The sequence below is a fragment of the Natator depressus genome, chromosome 2 (genome assembly GCF_965152275.1).
Source record: "Natator depressus isolate rNatDep1 chromosome 2, rNatDep2.hap1, whole genome shotgun sequence".
NCBI classification, from domain to species: Eukaryota; Metazoa; Chordata; order Testudines; family Cheloniidae; genus Natator; species Natator depressus.
The window spans coordinates 252275762-252294300 of record NC_134235.1 but is presented as its reverse complement, the minus strand read 5'-3'; the positions used below and the strand labels follow the sequence as shown (position 1 = coordinate 252294300).

General features: G+C 44.6%; 1 protein-coding gene across 2 annotated transcripts in view; it reads right to left on the bottom strand.

Annotated features, from left to right (window-relative positions):
• PLCD1 (phospholipase C delta 1) overlaps nt 1-18539 on the bottom strand; it is a 101573-nt gene that overhangs the window by 40637 nt on the left and 42397 nt on the right. For both annotated transcript variants that reach the window (XM_074946374.1, XM_074946373.1), the window contains exon 4: nt 3216-3345. In XM_074946374.1, the coding sequence (XP_074802475.1) occupies nt 3216-3345 (130 nt within the window). The remainder of the gene's footprint in view (nt 1-3215; nt 3346-18539) is intronic.

Here is an 18539-nt window from a genome sequence, read left to right as displayed (position 1 = left end):
GGTACAGATGGTGTCGTTACAAGTTTATAATGTTTTTCATTTTCTTTCTGTATTCAGATGTATGTATCGAAAAGCACAAAAACAATAACAATTTTAATCCAACAAGATCGTTTTCTACACTCTTGAAGCAATTATTTTGCTTGCTGCTGTCTGTGTCTATACCATCCTGTGATGTCACCTTGGTAAAGCTTGTCACCTCAGCAGTGTCTGATTTGCTTAATTCTTGGAGAAGAAGCACAAAGGCAGACTGGCGATAGTGGGGAATTGGCCAATGACGCTCTTTCCTTTGAGACAGAACTGAGACAATACCCCAGTACAGCTGTATGGAGGCCTGTGCTCTTGTAAGGGCCACCTCTTGGAAGCCTGGCCCTTAGTGGCCATTACATAGACTTAGCTGCCCATTCCAAAAGAACATGGGTGTAAGTGCTGCCACCGTGGCCAGATTCCAGTTTGGGTTGCTCTGTGTGTGTGAACATGTTCTCTGAGTTTGACCTGTATGGCGTGGTCCCCTCTGAGATTCACTTTGGGTTTGAATGAGCCCCAAATCACAGAGAGAATCTTGGTCCAAACTGCTGGGTTTTACCTGGCTTTGATGCATCCTGATACCCTGAATCAGACTGAGTTTGCCAGAAAGCGTGGGGAAACTTTGTGATGGAACAGAGCTGAGATCAAGTTTGAAATGAAATGCACAATCCGGTGAGTTTTATGTGGCTTCTGGTTTCATTGGAGACATTGTACCCAGGTCAACTTAGAACTTATAGAGGGACCACACAGGTACGGGAGGCCACCTTGATGGAAAACAGGACTAATTTAGGAAAACACCCTTATAGCCACCGTCTGATTGATCCACCATCCTTCATTACTGTGCCTGTATGAAGAACAGCTCACTGCTACATGAACTGCCAAGTGCTTAGTCTCTCTTTATAGCTTTACTTCATTGAGCCCAATGCTCCCCTATGCAGGAACTGAAACGCTTCAAGTCTCCTTGAAGATTCCCAGTGTCTCCTTCTAATTATTCCATTGAGGGAGGGGGTTAGGAAGTGGAAGGGGATTATGCTCTCTAGATCTGTCAGAGACAAGCGTGTCTGTGTGGAGGTCTCTCACTTCTCCACTGCCAACCCTTCCCCGCCTCCCTCTATTCCCCTGGAGCCCCCACAGAGCACAGCCTCTGTAAGAGCAGCTCATTATCATTACTGTAATTTGCATTTCAGCTGCACCTATGGGCCCCAGGTTAGGTCCCCAGGGCTAGGTGCTGTATACCCCACAGAGCTCACAGTCTGAAAGCTGTTCTTCTGGGTGCTCCCTGACTGCAGCTGCTCCAAGAGGAGTCCCCTCAGAGGAGCAGGCCTGTTCGACTGTGTGGAAAAGGAAGGAAGCACATGTTACTGCAGACAGAGCTTGTGTTTATGCAGCTTTATTCTGGGGCTTCTGCAGAAGGAAATCAGTAGAGATATGCTGGCCAACCTCCCCCCGAATCCATGTGGAGCTCCCACACAGAGAGGTCTCCACAGATCTAGGGTTAGGGGAACACAAAGAGCTGGCATGCCTCCCTTCTATGCAATCCCCAGCTATGACCTGCAGTCTGAGGCTCCCCAGAAGAGCCCTGCAGCGGGACTGGGGTCCTGCAGGACCCGCTGCCATAAGAGTGGGAGCGGGTAAAATGTACTTTGTTGCGGTCGGGACTGGGTGGGCAAAAAAACCTGACTGTGGTCATTTGTGGGAAAATACTAAATCTCTCGCCAGTTTGTCATAATAGAAATTCAGCAATGGAAAGCAAGTTTGTTTTTTGTTGTTGTTGTTTTAATAAAGGTTTTAATACTTAACTTTAAGCAAGGGACAGAAAGAGATCTGATGTCTTATAACAGGAGTTAAAATATTTTTTTACATGGTGTAAGCAAGATTTGTTTTATTCTTTTAGTGGTAAAAACTGTGTCTCAATTCCATTTATATATAATATATATGAACCGATCTGGGGTTTTTTGTTTGGTTTGGTTTGTTTTTAGTAGCATGGGGGAGTCTGTCTCTCTGCGGGATTTGTGGGATCTAAGGTTTCCGTGGGTGGGAGTGGGATAAAAATGCAAGAGACGATGCGGGAGTGGGCACTGCAGGATTTGCGGGATCTAAGGTTTCCTTGGGTGGGAGTGGGATAAAAATGCAAGAGACGATGCAGGAGTGAGTATTGCGGGATGGGCGCAGGATTTAAAAAATAGCCCTAAGCAGGGCTCTACCCCCCAGCCCTCCACTTGCAGAAGCAGAGGGGAGCATGAGAACCACTACTGGGTTTTGACAACTGCATGTGCTTTTACCATCTAGCAGCACTCTGAAGGGAAAAGAACAGTTCTTTCCGACACTGCCCACTTCAGTGAAGTTAAGCGACAGATGTGATGAGGGCCTACAAATCAATCCAATGGGCTTTATCTCATGCAAGCAGGAAGGCTGGGTTTCAGGAACACTAAAAACTCAACAACTAAGGACTTCTTGTCACTGTCATTACCTTCCCACTGGCTCCGCCAGCAAGTCGAAGCACAAGAAATTAGTAGTGCATATCCCTGAGCGGAGTTCATGTGTCTTGGGTCATTAAAGCACCATAATTGCTCCTTGCCAGTGTGCAGTGTTGCATAACTATTATGATTGTATTCCTTTAATTCACGCTTTCCCCTATCTTGTATAACTTTCCTTGATTTTACAGAAGCCACTTGGCATTTTACTCCACTGTGTTAGGGTGAGTGACTATAGCAAAACTTATTCCAGGGGGACTTAACTTTTCGGCATGTAGTCATTACACTCTGAAGTCCTGATCCACCAATGCCCAAGGGTACCTGCTCTCTCACTGATCTTATCCATTTATCTTGCATTATCCATATCAGTGACTAATTCTTTTCTGCATCCCCCTCTGTTCTTGGACTCATTTATACTTTTGGGACATGGCAGCTCTCACAGTGGGTCCCCAATTCACCATGGATGGAGTTTTCAAAACGCACTCAAGATTGGCCCAGCGCTGTTCCTACTGGAGTCAATGGGAATTTGACCATTGATTTAACTGGGAGCCCAGTTAGGCCAACAGTGAGCACTTTGAAGATCCTAAGGCACATGCACAATCCTAGGGCTCAATCAGCATGTGGAGCGTTTGTCTCCAGCTCAGTTGGTGTGAAGGTCAGGGACTGTGACCCCAAGCCAGCCCATTCGCTGCCATGCTAATTGTGAATTCTCCTTACCTGAAAGATCTGCTTGGCATAACTGTCATCCATTTGAATGTTCACTTCTTTCAGGAAGTTCTTGAGCTCTTTAAAGCTCATCTTGTTGTCTTTGTTCTTATCGGCTTTCTGCAAGCAGGAGTGGATCCAGCTGCAAGCTGATGTAAGGAAATCACTCCAGATCGATTCCTTCCCCCATCTATCATCCCTCCCCCTGGGAAAAAAAACTCACCTAGAGATTCTGGGCATGTCTTCAGCTGGTGTAAATCAGCATAGTGCCATCAAGCCAATTTACACCAGCTGAGGAATTGGCCCTCTGTTTTTAAAGAGCATGTTAAGGGTTGCTTCAGTGGCAGCAGAGCGCTCTGTCACATAAGAGTCCCCGGCCGAGGAGAGCTCTTTCACTCACTGGGAGTGAGAAAAACATTATTTGCCCCATTATTTGCTTCTTGCCCCAGCTGAATCACAAAACATTTTTGCAAGAGAATGAGCACTGATTTCAAGGCCGTTAACAGGGGATTGGGGGTGAGGGAAGGAGGGCAAAGAGCTCCCAGAAGGCAAAACTGATGGTTTCCTGCATGGATAGCCGGATTTGATCGAGATCCAGTATGTTATACCAATAAATTCAAAACCAGCAGGATCTTATTAAAGGGAAAAAGGCAAAATACCACATTTATTGTGAATACAGAAAGAATCACAGTGAACAGTTAGTTACAGCTATAACATTCCATTCAATCTCATATTTATTCACACATTCATTCACACACACACACTCACACACACACACAGGTTCTGCAAGGTTGTTATCATAGTTACCAGCCTTAGAGTTGCTCATGCCAAGCCACTGGCCAGGTGGCCTGGACATGAGGAGGGAGCAGGGCCTTGTCAGATGCTCATCTGATGCTCCTGGAAGTTGGTTTGCAGAATCAGACCCCAAAGTTCTCACTTTTTAGAGTCTCTTTTTATAGGAATTTCTTCCTAGGCCAGTCTGTGGGAATTGCTTCATCATGCTGTTACTGAATCAATCAGCAGATGGCACATTCCTGACGGCTCCGTGCTGCCAGATGTTATCTTGTTCTTTGGTTCTCCCATTCTTGAGGCTGTTGGGTGGATTCCAGTCTGCCCTCCGGGGGTCCTCTGGTTATTTCCACTTGACGCCTTCTTCAGCCGATGGACACTGGATTCTTAGGCTGGCACCTCCCTGATCATTCGTTATTATCCACACCGAGCATCCATCCACATACATCCTCTATCTCTATTTTAATCACAATTGTTAATACAACAAAAGGGCGGGGAGTCTCTGGGTGCTGTTTCTGTTGTTACAGAGTATTGCTTTGAGTCTCTCTCTGTGTGAGTAGTTGTTGTTACAAAGAATTGCTTTGAGAACAGACTCTGTCTTAGAATGTACTAACACAATTAGCAGCTTGCAAGTTTCACACATAGAGGGAGAGAAACAGTACCAAAAACCAAGAGACCTCTTAATTAGTAATACCCTGGAATTTAAACTATGGGGAATCAAACTCATTTGTGATTTTAATACAGAACTTCTTTAATATGATCCAACATAATCCCCCTTTTGACACTAAGATTTATAATCGTCAGTGTCACTTTCTATGTAGCCTATTCAAGAGAAGGTACTGTGAGGCAATTTGAGTTTGTGATTCCAATTCATGCCACATACACGATCCTAGTGATGTATCTTTACTACAAGGTTCTTGGGCAACAGGCAAGGTGAGGCACACCCACTTTTGAGGAGTCCATTCGGTACAACTTCTAGTGTCCAATAGCTTCCCTCCCTCCCCAGCCCACTGGCTCGAGGTCCAGGGTAGCCAGAAGGATCCCATGTGTAATATGGGGAGTGGGCTAACCTTCAATACCTTTGCCTCCAGGGACTGTTGGTGTGCAATTTTGACAACAATTTCTCCCATTAACAAGTCTGGTTTCACAATACTGGAAACATATTGCATCCATTCATATTGATAAGTGTCAAACAATGATCTCTTTCTTTTTTAACAAATGCATCAAACCCTTAATATTTCCCAATATGACCCAGAACATTTGTGTTCCAAAGTAGCTAGTGCAAGTATCTGCATTTCAGTGCATCCCATAGCTATGGCTGTGTAGTTTCCTATTTCTAATTTTTTTTTTCTTATGCATAAGCCATGTGGTAGTATTAAGCCATTGCCAAAGATTCCATCGGGCTTTTAGGTTACCCAGACCAATTTGGACCAAGTCTACATTGGCATGTACTTGTTTTTGTGTCAGGCTGTCCTGTAGCTGGGACAGAGAGCTTAATTTATTTTTAATTACCTGCAGGTCTTTAGTTTTTTTTTTTTTTAAAAAACACACAACGGTGCTAGCAACAAGACAAAACACAAGACAACACATAGAACACAAAACACAGTTTCTAGTAGATTCATAGTATTGGGTTGCTCTTCAGCTGGCATCAGCTTTTCCTGATTTTCTGAAAGACAAAAAGAACATGTTTCTACCCCTTTTGGGGTGGCAGATTATTGCTTAAAATATTTCTTTTACAAATACCCTTGCTGATTGCAGGCAAAACAGAGGAATTGCCCCCACATTTTCCTGTTTTTGTTCTATAGGCAGGCCAGGTTTCAATGGCTTTTATCTTTTAAGGGTTATGGGGAAATTATTCCACTATTTAGTCATTAAATCCCTGAGGTGGGGTACCTCAGTTTCCCTTCTTATACAGCAGACCAAGTTTATAATGTTTTTCCTGCTGTGTTAAGCTTTAAGTTTATTTACAGGTAATAGCTGAGAAGCATCATTACCATACAACCTTAAAGGGTTTTTCCAAAAATCATACAGACTATACATTGTTGCAGGGGTACTTATTATCATTAAATTTATTAAAATTATCTTGTAATCCCATGCCTTTTATTTAGACAATTTGTTTGCTGACCAGGTATGTCCTTTATCTGCAGCTCCTTTGTGCTGCTAGTTCTTTCCTTCCTTTATCATTTAGGTAATTTGCATTTTCACAGAAGCTTCCTGCTTTTGGATTTAAAGCCATCAGCAGCTCAGAGACTATCTTAAAAGGGACACAGTCAACTTTCACCAGAGTTTTGATTACTTTTAACTTCTGCTTCCAAAACACACAGCAATCTGAAAAAGAAAACCCAACCTATTGTGGCTCCCTTTGGAGCCCTAATGGCATTTTAATTAAGTAGCATGGTATTTTTGCATTTCTTTTGCCCCTTCTACAATATACCCTGCACATGTTCTGGGGCAAATGCACATTCCTTCCATAGTTTAACTTCTATAACATTATCCAGATCCATTTTTACATAAGGTGTCACTATTTCTTTTTTTTTTTTTTTGCTTACAGAGTTTTCATGTACCTTTATCAAAGTGACAGTCTGATTACTCAGAGCCATTTTAAGACTCAGTGTTTCTAACATTGCTTCTTCTTGTTTTGTGCACCTCACCCCTGCGGTTGCTTCAGATAGGCACTGTCTTTTTTTTTATTTTTTTTTTTACTACAACTCTCATCTGCTATTTTGTTACAAAAACAAACAAACAAAAAGAATCCAGATTTTTTTTTTTATATTCTCCTGATTTTGACTGCCCTGCTGTAGCCACAACTTAAAAACATTTTAAATTTTGTAAAGCATTGAGTTACCTTTTAAGGGTTAAATGCCAAATCCAAAAGCCAAACAACACTAATTACCTGTGTCTAGCAAAAAGGTCTGTCAGTTTTGCAACTTTGAATTAAAGAGTCAAATGGATTTTTAGTGGCATTATTTAAAACAAAAACAAAACCAACTGGTCCTTAGAACTTTACATATTTACACACACAGAGATAGATACATACACATTTTCTTTAACATCCCTTCCACACTGCTCTGGTTTTTTTTACATCTTACATTCCCTTTATACATTTGAGGCAGCTAAGTTCCAATAGAACCCTCTTATGTTCTTTTAGCAAATTTGACTAAATTGTCCAGTCAAATGATTTTAATCAGATAGTTTATTTTTGCCTGGCTAATTTACAGACATTCCTTTGGAAAAGGGCCCATTTTTCTTTCAGAATGGCTGCAAAGAAACCAAGAATGCTCTTTCTCTAACACTTTTCCTTTTTAACATTTTCACAAAGTTTAGCTGCTTAATTCCCTCCAGCCTCTGCAGAGTTAACTTTTTTTTTTTTTAACTCTTTATCTTTGTAATTATGCCTGGGGGTGCCATACATAGGACCTTCTCCCCCTTTAGCTGCCTCCCTCCAGCCTCTGCAGAGTTAACTTTTTCACTCTTTTTGTATTCCTGGAGTGCCTCTTTCACTATTTTCAGCTGGCTTTGGGTATTTGTAGCCAGCACCTTCCAATTGTCTGCTCCCTTTTCCGTTTGTGCCTTTTCCTCTTTACATGAAGACAAGCGGAGGGAAGAATCCTTACATGCCTCACACAACAACCAAATTGCTGCTGCATCTCTTTTGGCAGCACTAGAAGGTTTGTATATGAGGATATACTGAGCCAATCTATCCTCCAGGTCCGAAATAGTGCAGACATCAGCTAGGGCTTGTTTAGTCCAAGGACTGTGCCCAAATTTTTGAAGGTTTTGTTTAAAAGGTGTAATTTCTTTAACAAAAGGTGAGGTTGGAGTTCCTTCTGACTCCATTCCTCCCTCTGGTACTGGCTTACCCTGTTTTCTTTTAAACATCTTAACATGGATATTTCAATCTCTTTGTCACTGCTGGTATTACTTAGCAAGTGACACAGCCTAGATTCTGAAATCATAGCTTAATCTATGCGTTTTTCCCCTGCTACCTTCCCGGAGGCCAGCAGGTCCCCTGCTACCTTCCCGGAGGCCAGCAGGTCTGGTTAACCTATTTCTCCCTGCTACCTTCTCGGAGGCCAGCAGGTCCGGTTAACCTGTTCTTCCCTACTACCTTCTCGGAGGCCAGCAGGTCCCCTGCTACCTTCTCGGAGGCCAGCAGGTCTGGTTTAATCTGTTTTCCCTGCTACCTTCTCGGAGGCCAGCAGGTCCCCTGCTACCTTCTCGGAGGCCAGCAGGTCTGGTTTAATCTGTTCTTCCCTGCTACCTTCTCGGAGGCCAGCAGGTCCCCTGCTACCTTCTCAGAGGCCAGCAGGTCCCCTGCTACCTTCTCAGAGGCCAGCAGGTCTGGTATAATCTGTTTTTCCTGCTACCTTCTCGGAGGCCAGCAGGTCCCCTGCTACCTTCTCGGAGGCCAGCAGGTCTGGTTAACCTAATAGAAATGCCTAGCTCACTAGAGCTGGCGGTGTGCACACCAATATTTACAATAACTGAGGTTTTTTACCAATATTCCCCCTTTCGCAATTCTCCACCAAAATGTTATACCAATAAATTCAAAACCAGCAGGATCTTATTAAAGGGAAAAAGGCAAAATACCACATTTATTGTGAATACAGAAAGAATCACAGTGAACAGTTAGTTACAGCTATAACATTCCATTCAATCTCATATTTATTCACACATTCATTCACACACACACACTCACACACACACACAGGTTCTGCAAGGTTGTTATCATAGTTACCAGCCTTAGAGTTGCTCATGCCAAGCCACTGGCCAGGTGGCCTGGACATGAGGAGGGAGCAGGGCCTTGTCAGATGCTCATCTGATGCTCCTGGAAGTTGGTTTGCAGAATCAGACCCCAAAGTTCTCACTTTTTAGAGTCTCTTTTTATAGGAATTTCTTCCTAGGCCAGTCTGTGGGAATTGCTTCATCATGCTGTTACTGAATCAATCAGCAGATGGCACATTCCTGACGGCTCCGTGCTGCCAGATGTTATCTTGTTCTTTGGTTCTCCCATTCTTGAGGCTGTTGGGTGGATTCCAGTCTGCCCTCCGGGGGTCCTCTGGTTATTTCCACTTGACGCCTTCTTCAGCCGATGGACACTGGATTCTTAGGCTGGCACCTCCCTGATCATTCGTTATTATCCACACCGAGCATCCATCCACATACATCCTCTATCTCTATTTTAATCACAATTGTTAATACAACAAAAGGGCGGGGAGTCTCTGGGTGCTGTTTCTGTTGTTACAGAGTATTGCTTTGAGTCTCTCTCTGTGTGAGTAGTTGTTGTTACAAAGAATTGCTTTGAGAACAGACTCTGTCTTAGAATGTACTAACACAATTAGCAGCTTGCAAGTTTCACACATAGAGGGAGAGAAACAGTACCAAAAACCAAGAGACCTCTTAATTAGTAATACCCTGGAATTTAAACTATGGGGAATCAAACTCATTTGTGATTTTAATACAGAACTTCTTTAATATGATCCAACAAGTATATCAACTAGCATTTGATTGGAGCTGGGGAAGACACTAAAGAACCCGAGCCTGGATATTGGGAAAAGATTCCCCAGCAGAAACATTACTGTTCATCTTGTGAAAGCTATATGCCGTCTAGTGGTTTGAGCACTGCCCTGCTAAACCCAGGGTTGTGAGTTCAATCCTTGTGGGGGCCATTTGGGATCTGGGGCAAAAATTGGGGATTGGTCCTGCTTTGAGCAGAGGGTTGGACTAGATGACCTCCTGAGGTCCCTTCCAACCCTGATATTCTATGATTCTACTCTGGTATATATTTGAGGATCTGTTCCTATATTTCTTACCACTTTTTTTAAAAGTAGAACTGGTGTTGCTGGTAGGTTCCAACGTTCCCTTGTAAAACACATAAGTTATATATCACTGTATTCTACACTACCCTAACATTACAGCTTACGATGTTACTGTACTGTTTCAGCCGATTACAATAAAATATCTGTCATTGATTCCACTGGCATTCCTATGTCTTTTCTGGAAGATCATGTCAGACGGTTAAATATCTTGGCGTTTTTTTCAAAATAGGAATGGCTATTACTGCAGCAGAGCACCCTCTTTCTTTCTGCTCGTTTAATCATCAAATGAATGAGGTCTTCAGGGAAAGCATTCTACTTTTAAACTAGGAAAATTATCAAACTAAGATAAAGGTCATCAAATCTCTATGGACGTAGTCTTCACTGCCATAAACGGGTCTAGGGCAGAAGGCACTGTTTCAAAAATCATTCCAAAAAGACTAAAAAATGCCCATTCTGGGAGATGAGGGCGTGAGCTAGAATATAATTAACTGACCCGAAGGGACAATACACAATATTTTAACTGAGTCCATCATATTTTCCCTGAGAAAAAAGATGTTTACGGATACCATTAGCGTCCGCAGTGGTAAGCCTTAATATGTGAATATTTACCTACAATTGCCACATGTGTATCAAACCAGTGGTTCTCAACTCCTTTAGCATTATAGCACTAGTCTCTAAGGTGCCACAAGGACTCCTCGTTTTTTTTGCTGATACAGACTAACACGGCAGAAACCTGTCACCATGAAAGGCACTGAATTTAGCCGTATGAAGTGGAAATCCATCAACTTCATGAAAAAACTTGTGCAGATACAGACAGACATCATCTTCCTTTCCAAATGCAAACAGATGGACATAATACCAAAAGGATTGAAGGTAAAAAATCCATTACAATCAACATACCATACAGATTATAGTGAGAGATTATGCCACACACACACGCAAAGAAACCGCAGAACCACCTGATCAACATCCTATACAGCAAACAAGAGAATATTAAGAATGAACTCTCAAAACTGAAAACTCTCTTAAAAAAACAACCATTCACACAAACGCTCTCGTGGCTGGACTTTACAAAAACTAGACAAGCCATTTACAACACACACTTTGCATCTCTACAGAGGAAAAAAGACACTAAGATATTTAAACTCCTAAATGCCACAAGGGACCACAACAGTGCTTCCCTTAAATCACCTAACAATATTGTTAATCTATCCAGCTATACTCTTAGCCCGACAGAAGAGTTTGTCCTATCTCGGGGTCTCTCCTTCTGCCCCACCACCCCCACAAACATGATACAGTTCTGCGGTGACCTAGAATCCTACTTTCGACATCTCCGACTCAAGGAATATTTCCAACACACCACTGAAAAGCACACTAACACACAGGAAGCTTCCTACCAACACTACAAAAAGAAGGATTCTGCATGGATTCCTCCTGAAGATCGAAACAACAGACTGGACTTCTACATAGAGTGCTTCCGTCGATGTGCAGGAGCTGAAATTGTGGAAAAGCAGCGTCACTTGCCCCATAACCTCAGCCGTGCAGAACACAACGCCATCCACAGCCTCAGGAACAACTCTGACATCATAATCAAAAAGGCTGACAAAGGAGGTGCTGTCGTCATCATGAATAGGTCGGAATATGAACAAGAGGTTGCTAGGCAGCTCTCCAACACCACTTTCTACAAGCCATCACCCTCTGATCCCACTGAGGGTTACCAAAAGAAACTACAGCATTTGCTCAAGAAACCCCCTGAAAAAGCACAAGAACAAATCCGCACAGACACACCCCTGGAACCCCGACCTGGGGCATTCTATCTGCTACCCAAGATCCATAAACCTGGAAATCCTGGACGCCCCATCATCTCAGGCATTGGCACCCTGACAGCAGGATTGTCTGGCTATGTAGACTCCCTCCTCAGGCCCTACACTACCAGCACTCCCAGCTATCTTCGAGACACCACTGACTTCCTGAGGAAACTACAATCCTTTGATGATCTTCCCAGGGCCGCCCGGGGAGGGGGGGGGGCAAGTGGGGCAATTTGCCCCAGGCCCAGGGCCCCACAGGGGCCCCCACGAGAGTTTTCGGCAGCACTTCGGCAGCAGGGGGCCTTCAGTGCCACCGAACAAACCACATCCGAAGACCCGGAGCGGAAGGACCCCTGCCGCTGAAGACCCCAGGCCCCCTGAATCCCCTGGGCAGCCCTGGATCTTCCAGAAAACACCATCCTAGCCACTGTGGATGTAGAAGCCCTCAACACCAACATTCCACACAAAGATGGACTACAAGCCATCAGGAACAGTATCCCCGATAATGTCACAGCAAACCTGGTGGCTGAACTTTGTGACTTTGTCCTCACCCATAACTATTTCGCATTTGGGGACAATTTATACCTTCAAGTCAATGGGACTGCCGTGGGTACCCACATGGCCCCTCAATATGCCAGGGACAATGCCAGAGTAAGTAGCATTAATGGCTCTCACCCACTGTCCTGGGAAGCACCGAGTCTGAACAGGTTAGTGAGACTGAGGGTATATCTCTATGCTACAAAGGCACAGTTGTAGCACTGTAGCTATGTTACTGTAGTGCTGTACTGTGGACACTTGCTACGTCGACAGGAGGGGTTTTTCTATCACTGTAGTAAATCTATCCCCTCAAGAGGCAGTAGCTAGGTTGACAGAAGAATTCTTCCATCTGCGTCTAAAATGGGGATTAGGTTGACCCAACTACATCACACAGGGCACGATATTTTTCACAGCTCTGAGTGATGTAGCTAGGTAGACCTAAGTTTTAGGTGTCGACCTGGCCTGAGAGACTCAGACGGGGAGTCAACCATGTGATGCCATATGGAATATGGGTGACCATTTATAATATTATGGATACCAATATTACAAAATTGCAATGAGTCATATGCCAAGATATGCCATGTAAGGTATCAGTGGAAAAGTTATGATTTGCTAAATATGATAAGCATATTTATTATGTGTATCATCTTTGTATCATGAGTTATAAATCATAGAATCATAGAAAAGACCACTGGAGGTCATCTAGTCCAAGCCCCTGCTCAAAGCAGGACTAACCCCAACTAAATGTGTGCACTATATCTGCATCTCAAACCTGTGCTGGGTTTCTGGGTTTCAGCACTATCCAGCCTGCTTACTGGCCCATCAAGGGCAATCAGTTGTACAAAGAACCCATTAAGAGAAGCCAGAGACTACGCCTACGAGTCAGTTGGACATATAGAGACATGCCTTGTGGCCAGGGGACTCCAACTGCTTTTCCATGCCCATGTGCTGTGAGCTTGTGTTTGGGACAGAGGATGTACACTCCACATAGCAAAGGATATAAAAAGGCAGCTACATCATCTCCATTTTGTCTTAAATCCTGCTTCCCACCTCAGAAGTAACTTCTCTACAAACTGAAAAGGAGTACTTGTGGCACCTTAGAGACTAACCCATTTATTTGAGCATAAGCTTTCGTGAGCTACAGCTCACTTCATCGGATGCATACTGTGGAAAGTACAGAAGATCTTTTTATACACACAAACCATGAAAAAATGGGTGTTTACCACTACAAAAGGTTTTCTCTCCCCCCACCCCACTCTCTTGCTGGTAATAGCTTATCTAAAGTGATCACTCTCCTTACAATGTGTATGATAATCAAGTTGGGCCATTTCCAGCACAAATCCAGGTTTTCTCCCCACAAACCCACTCTCCTGTTGGTAATAGCTGCTAAATAAAAATACTGTCTTTTTCAGAAGGCCATTGCTCACTATATCACTGATCACATATTTCTGAAGGGAGGAAATGCAAGTACCCGAAACCCAGTCAGACCCGCAGGGCAATAAGTGATTGGTATACACAGGGCAGTGTACCTGTGATGGGGTGTTCACCCCACACAGGATTGGAAGGGGTTACGGTCTATTAACTGTAAGGCTGCACCTGGAATGAGAGCCAGGGAGCACGGTAATTGATAGGAAGCAGGTTCAGCTGTGCAGGTACAGGCAGGGCCTACAAAGACAGGAAGCTGGACTGGGAAAGAGCAGTCACTCCCTGGGAAGAGGGAAGAGGGTTTGGAGCTGGTACTCCTAGAGAAAGGGGGGGAACCAGGAGTGGTAGGAACCCATCCAGGGAAGGAGCAGTGAGGGCTAGGAGGGTAATGCACAGAACTGCTAGGCTGAGGGTCCCTGGACTAGAACCTGAAGTAGAGCGTGGGCCTGGCTTCCCCTACCAGCCACTGAAGGAGTGACACCTGAGGCAGTGAATGGGAAGACTACCTAGGACTGTTGAAGGAAAGACTTTTATATATCCCAGAAAGGGGGACACTGAGTGACCTAGCTGAAGAGGACACGGATGAGAGAGAGAGACGGTGTGACAGCATGCGACCATGGGAAGGTGCACCCCATCACAGTACCTGAGTCCCCGCCCAAAAGTAGAAGATTCGCAAAATTCCACCCTGAGAGAGGTGAGGACAAGAGGCCAAACACTCAGAGAGACCAGAAAGAGGGCAGAGACACAGCTAGCCATCTAACCACAACGGTCACACAACCATTTAACGGTAGAGCCTCAAACACAACTGAAGATTTCCTGGGCATCATCCTACCTCTGACATATCCCTCATTTCAGTCCCAAGGTTAACTATGTCCCCTCACTTCTGTTGTTAAAAATGATTTACATCAGAAATAAAGAATCGAGGATCAGAGAGATCATATAGAAAGCATCACTCATGCTAACGGGATGAATCCTACAACATTAGAAGTGTCCTGCACGCCTAATGGTTTGTGCTCCTCATTTTGGATCTTTGTCGCACACTGCATCCTAGGTTGGGCCTTAGCAGGTTGAGAGAAGGCTGCTCGAGTGGTTGGGGCACTAGCCTGTGACTTGGGAGACCTGGATTTGATTTCCTGCTCTGCCACATACTTCTGTGTGACCTTGGGCAGATCACTTAGCCATTCTGGGCCTCATTTCCCCATCTGTGAAATGGGGCATATTGCACTGCCCTACCTCACAGTAATGTTGTGAGGATACATATGATAAAAAATGAAGTGCTCAAACACAATGGTAATGGGGACCATTTAAGTATCTGTGATTGATGGAAAGCTATGGCTTTCATTCCTGTCTGAACAGGGAGACAATATGGTCTCACTGCTGTTTTAAAGAATCTGCTGGCTCCTGAAGCTACCATCTTCCACTAGAAACTAAGGAAGAATGACTGAAGAATAATTCTAAGGCATCTAGTGAGTTTGTTCAAATTAGAAATTCAGGGGATGTGATTCCAAAGCAGAAAAAAAAAAAACCCAAAAGCAAAGCTGCTGCATTTCTCACAGCTTAGATTGAAAGTTCCTATGTATTCTATGGACCAAAGTCATCCCTGGCAAAACTGTGTGCAACACTGTGTGTGAAATCAATTGAAGCTATGCCTGCTTGCTCTAGAGCTGAACTGGACTGTTAGTCGGGCACTACCGTATATACAGAAGCATCAAAAAACATCTGTCAAATGCCTGACTTTATTCCATGTCCATTTCTTTAAACTAGGGTGGCAAGCACAGGAAAATGTACTGCAGAGAACAACCCTGCCCTGCTAGGGAGAAGAATGGAACAAGAGCCCCCAACACTTCTTTCCTAGCTATCTGTATTCATATATGATGCACATTTCTTTTCAAGAAACTTTCACATCAAACCACACTTCCAGGCACATCCACTGAAGAAAGACTAAGTTTAAATTCCAGGCTTTAATTAAACATCAGCAAACCTAAAATGAGAATCTTGCTGTTCTGTAATTCCAGGTTAGGTTAGACTGATAGTAACTGTTCCAGACTGGACGCCAACAGGGCACCATAATTAGTCTTCCAGAAATACTGTTTGCCTCCCCACCCCATTTAACTTGGATTCTGACTAGGAGTTAAAGAGAGAGAGAGGCATGTTTCCACTTTGGAAATTACAGCCTTTGCCCCAAACAAATGTTATTGTTATTTAGATACAATCATCTCTACTCTTTGATGGAAATTGTTCAGTGGTTTAAATTGGACGTGCTCCAGAGGTGGCTTTTTTGTAGCCGAGACACCCACAGAGGTGGTGGTGGAGGGGTGCAGTCATCACAAACGTTAACTAGAATGAAAACAGTCAGGCAAATATTATTTCTGGCATGGCCATGGGTTTCTCCAGAAAGGAGGGCTCTAAAAGGCAATAACCTTCATGACCCCTAGTGAAGCCCCCCTCCTCCCCCCCACCCATGAGTACCAACAAGGCATAGAGGAGCCAGTGTAGCAAGATGGTGGCCGCCGAAGTGAAACCTAGCAGCGAGATGGTGGTTTGGCTGCAGGTGGGAGCATGAGGCACAGTGCAAGAGGAGGGGCTGAACTGAGCTAAATTTGGGGGTCAGCCCAAGCGGTGAGGAAAGTCTCAACTGAAGTGGCAAACCAGTAAAGTGCCTGAAACCACTATGGCTTATTGATAAAAGCAGCCAAGTCAGCAGGCTGTAAATGGCCATTCAGCACTCTCAGTTTGACCAAGGCACGAGCGGAGGTGGGGGGGGAGTTTTGGGAGCCACAGAGAGGTCAGCTTGACCCCGTGTCCTTCCTGATAAGAACTGTGTTGAAGTTGCTGATACATGCATCTTAGAAGAGCAGGATGTGCCCCAGGAATGTCTATTGAGGCCTCAAGGCTGCAAACTCTGGAAAAACCCACACCTGGTTAATCGATAATCAAAAGGAACCTCTCGCTTGACCATTGAAACTGCTTACTTAACAAGTTTGCTTTAAGGGACATGTCATTCTATTACTAATGTATAAATAAGGGGGAAAAGTTTGAGGTAGTTGGACTCCTCAGGACTGGACTCTCCCTCTGGGTGCATCTTGTGTTCCCCAGCGGCAGACGGGCTGCCGCTGTGCCACTCGAGAGCCACACTCAGCTTTGGTAATTATCAAGGGTTGGGGGTGTTTTACTAACCTGTTGCGGACGTGTGTCTAAGTGCTCAAGACTAAATAAAGTTTAGCTTTAAGTGAAAGCCCTCTTGTGTTGTCCTGTTTGTGCCAGTCATCTATCAGTCGGACGGCCGTGTCTCCCCTGATCTTTTTCCTGACACCACCTCGCACAGAGTAAAACGTACCAAGAGCTTTGGGTTGAAAGAACCCCAGGTAACAGAGGGGATGCCAAAAATGTTTGGGAAACAATGGCCGTCCTTCCTCAGAGTTCAGGGCACGCCCTGATCACTAGCTGGGCTCAGGAAGAAATTCTGGTGATCCCGTATTACATGATACAGTACAGTAAATTCCCTCTCCCTATGCTATGATATTCTACAATATTGCAGTTAGGTGCAGCTTGGGGTTTCCATCTGCCTCTGAAACATCTGGCCTTGGTTGCTGTTGAAGACAGGAAATTTTGTCTGGTCCACTATGGCAATTCCTATAGGTATGTTCCTAATGAAAGCCAAAGGGGGAGGTAAAGTAGGAGGGGATGGAAAGTCACCATAAACCAGTGAAGACATGGGAGGGGAATACATGGTATTAAAAGCTGGAGGAATTTGTACTTAATAGATCCCTATCTACTGTGAAGGTCACAAGAAAATGAATGACCTTAGCAGGACAGGAGTCAGGGAGGTCCTTCATTATCACGGGCTAACTGGATTAGGGAAGTGCCAGTGGCAAGCACTAAACCCCTAATTAGGCTCAGCAAACACCTCAGCGCCAGCGACAGGCAGATTCAGAGCAATGTCAGAAGAAAGCTAGGCAGGGGTGCTGCACTGTGACGAGAAGACCAGAACTTTACTTACAGGAAAAATAGTCCCCAGACTGTGAGCACTGGGACAGACTAGCGAACATCCAGGTACAGAGTCCTCCAGCTGAAGATGCTGGGGCCAGCAGCAGAACCTCTGGTATATCCAGAGGTTATGAAGTAGTAGAAAGACCTAGTGAAGGTCCCCCACCCATGAGTGACAACAAGGCACAGAGGAGCTAATGTAGCAAGGTGGTAGCGACAGAGGAGGAAGTACTGACCCAGCTGTGGGTTGGGTCCAGATGGGAGCCCAAAGCACAGTGCGAGAGGAGAGGCTGAACTGAAATAAGGAGGGAGCTAAATTTGAGCTTTGTTGACCCAAGCAGTGAGGCTCCTCCCAAGAGGATGAGCTACATCATTCACTCAACTGGCACTGTGGCAACAATTCTGCATTGTTTGGTCAGTGCTGGTCAAGCCAGTAACTTCAGCCAGACATGCCTGCATAGATCTGAGGGCAGAATCTGGGCGGAAGTGTTGAAAAAACACACAATCTCCTAAAGGCTTTAAGGACCTTGGAGCTGGTGGTAAGCAAAAGCTATTTGGTTGCATCTCACCCTCTTGAAGTATCACGCTGTTCAGCCACAACCGCAGACTGCTATCAGACAAGGGCATGGGATCCCTCGTGATCTGCAAGTCACTAGCTTGCATGCACTGGGCTGCAGCAATAGATGCAAAAATGAGAGAGATGAATGGCAAACTTCCCTGTTCCTGATGACTGTTTTGCCACTCCAAGAATCTTTAAGCCTCTCCCTTCAAGAGTAAAAATTTCCAACCAACTCTCACTAGTGGCAGAAAACGACAATAAAACCTCTGTCTGCCACTGTTTTGCCACCAGATAAGAAGTGCTGGCTCCTTTTTCTCTCTCCAGAGCTGGTGCTTGTTTCTGAATGGCAACCAGGGTCTGCGCTTGCCACACAATAACAGTGGAACTCGGACGCCGAGTCACCCACAGTTTA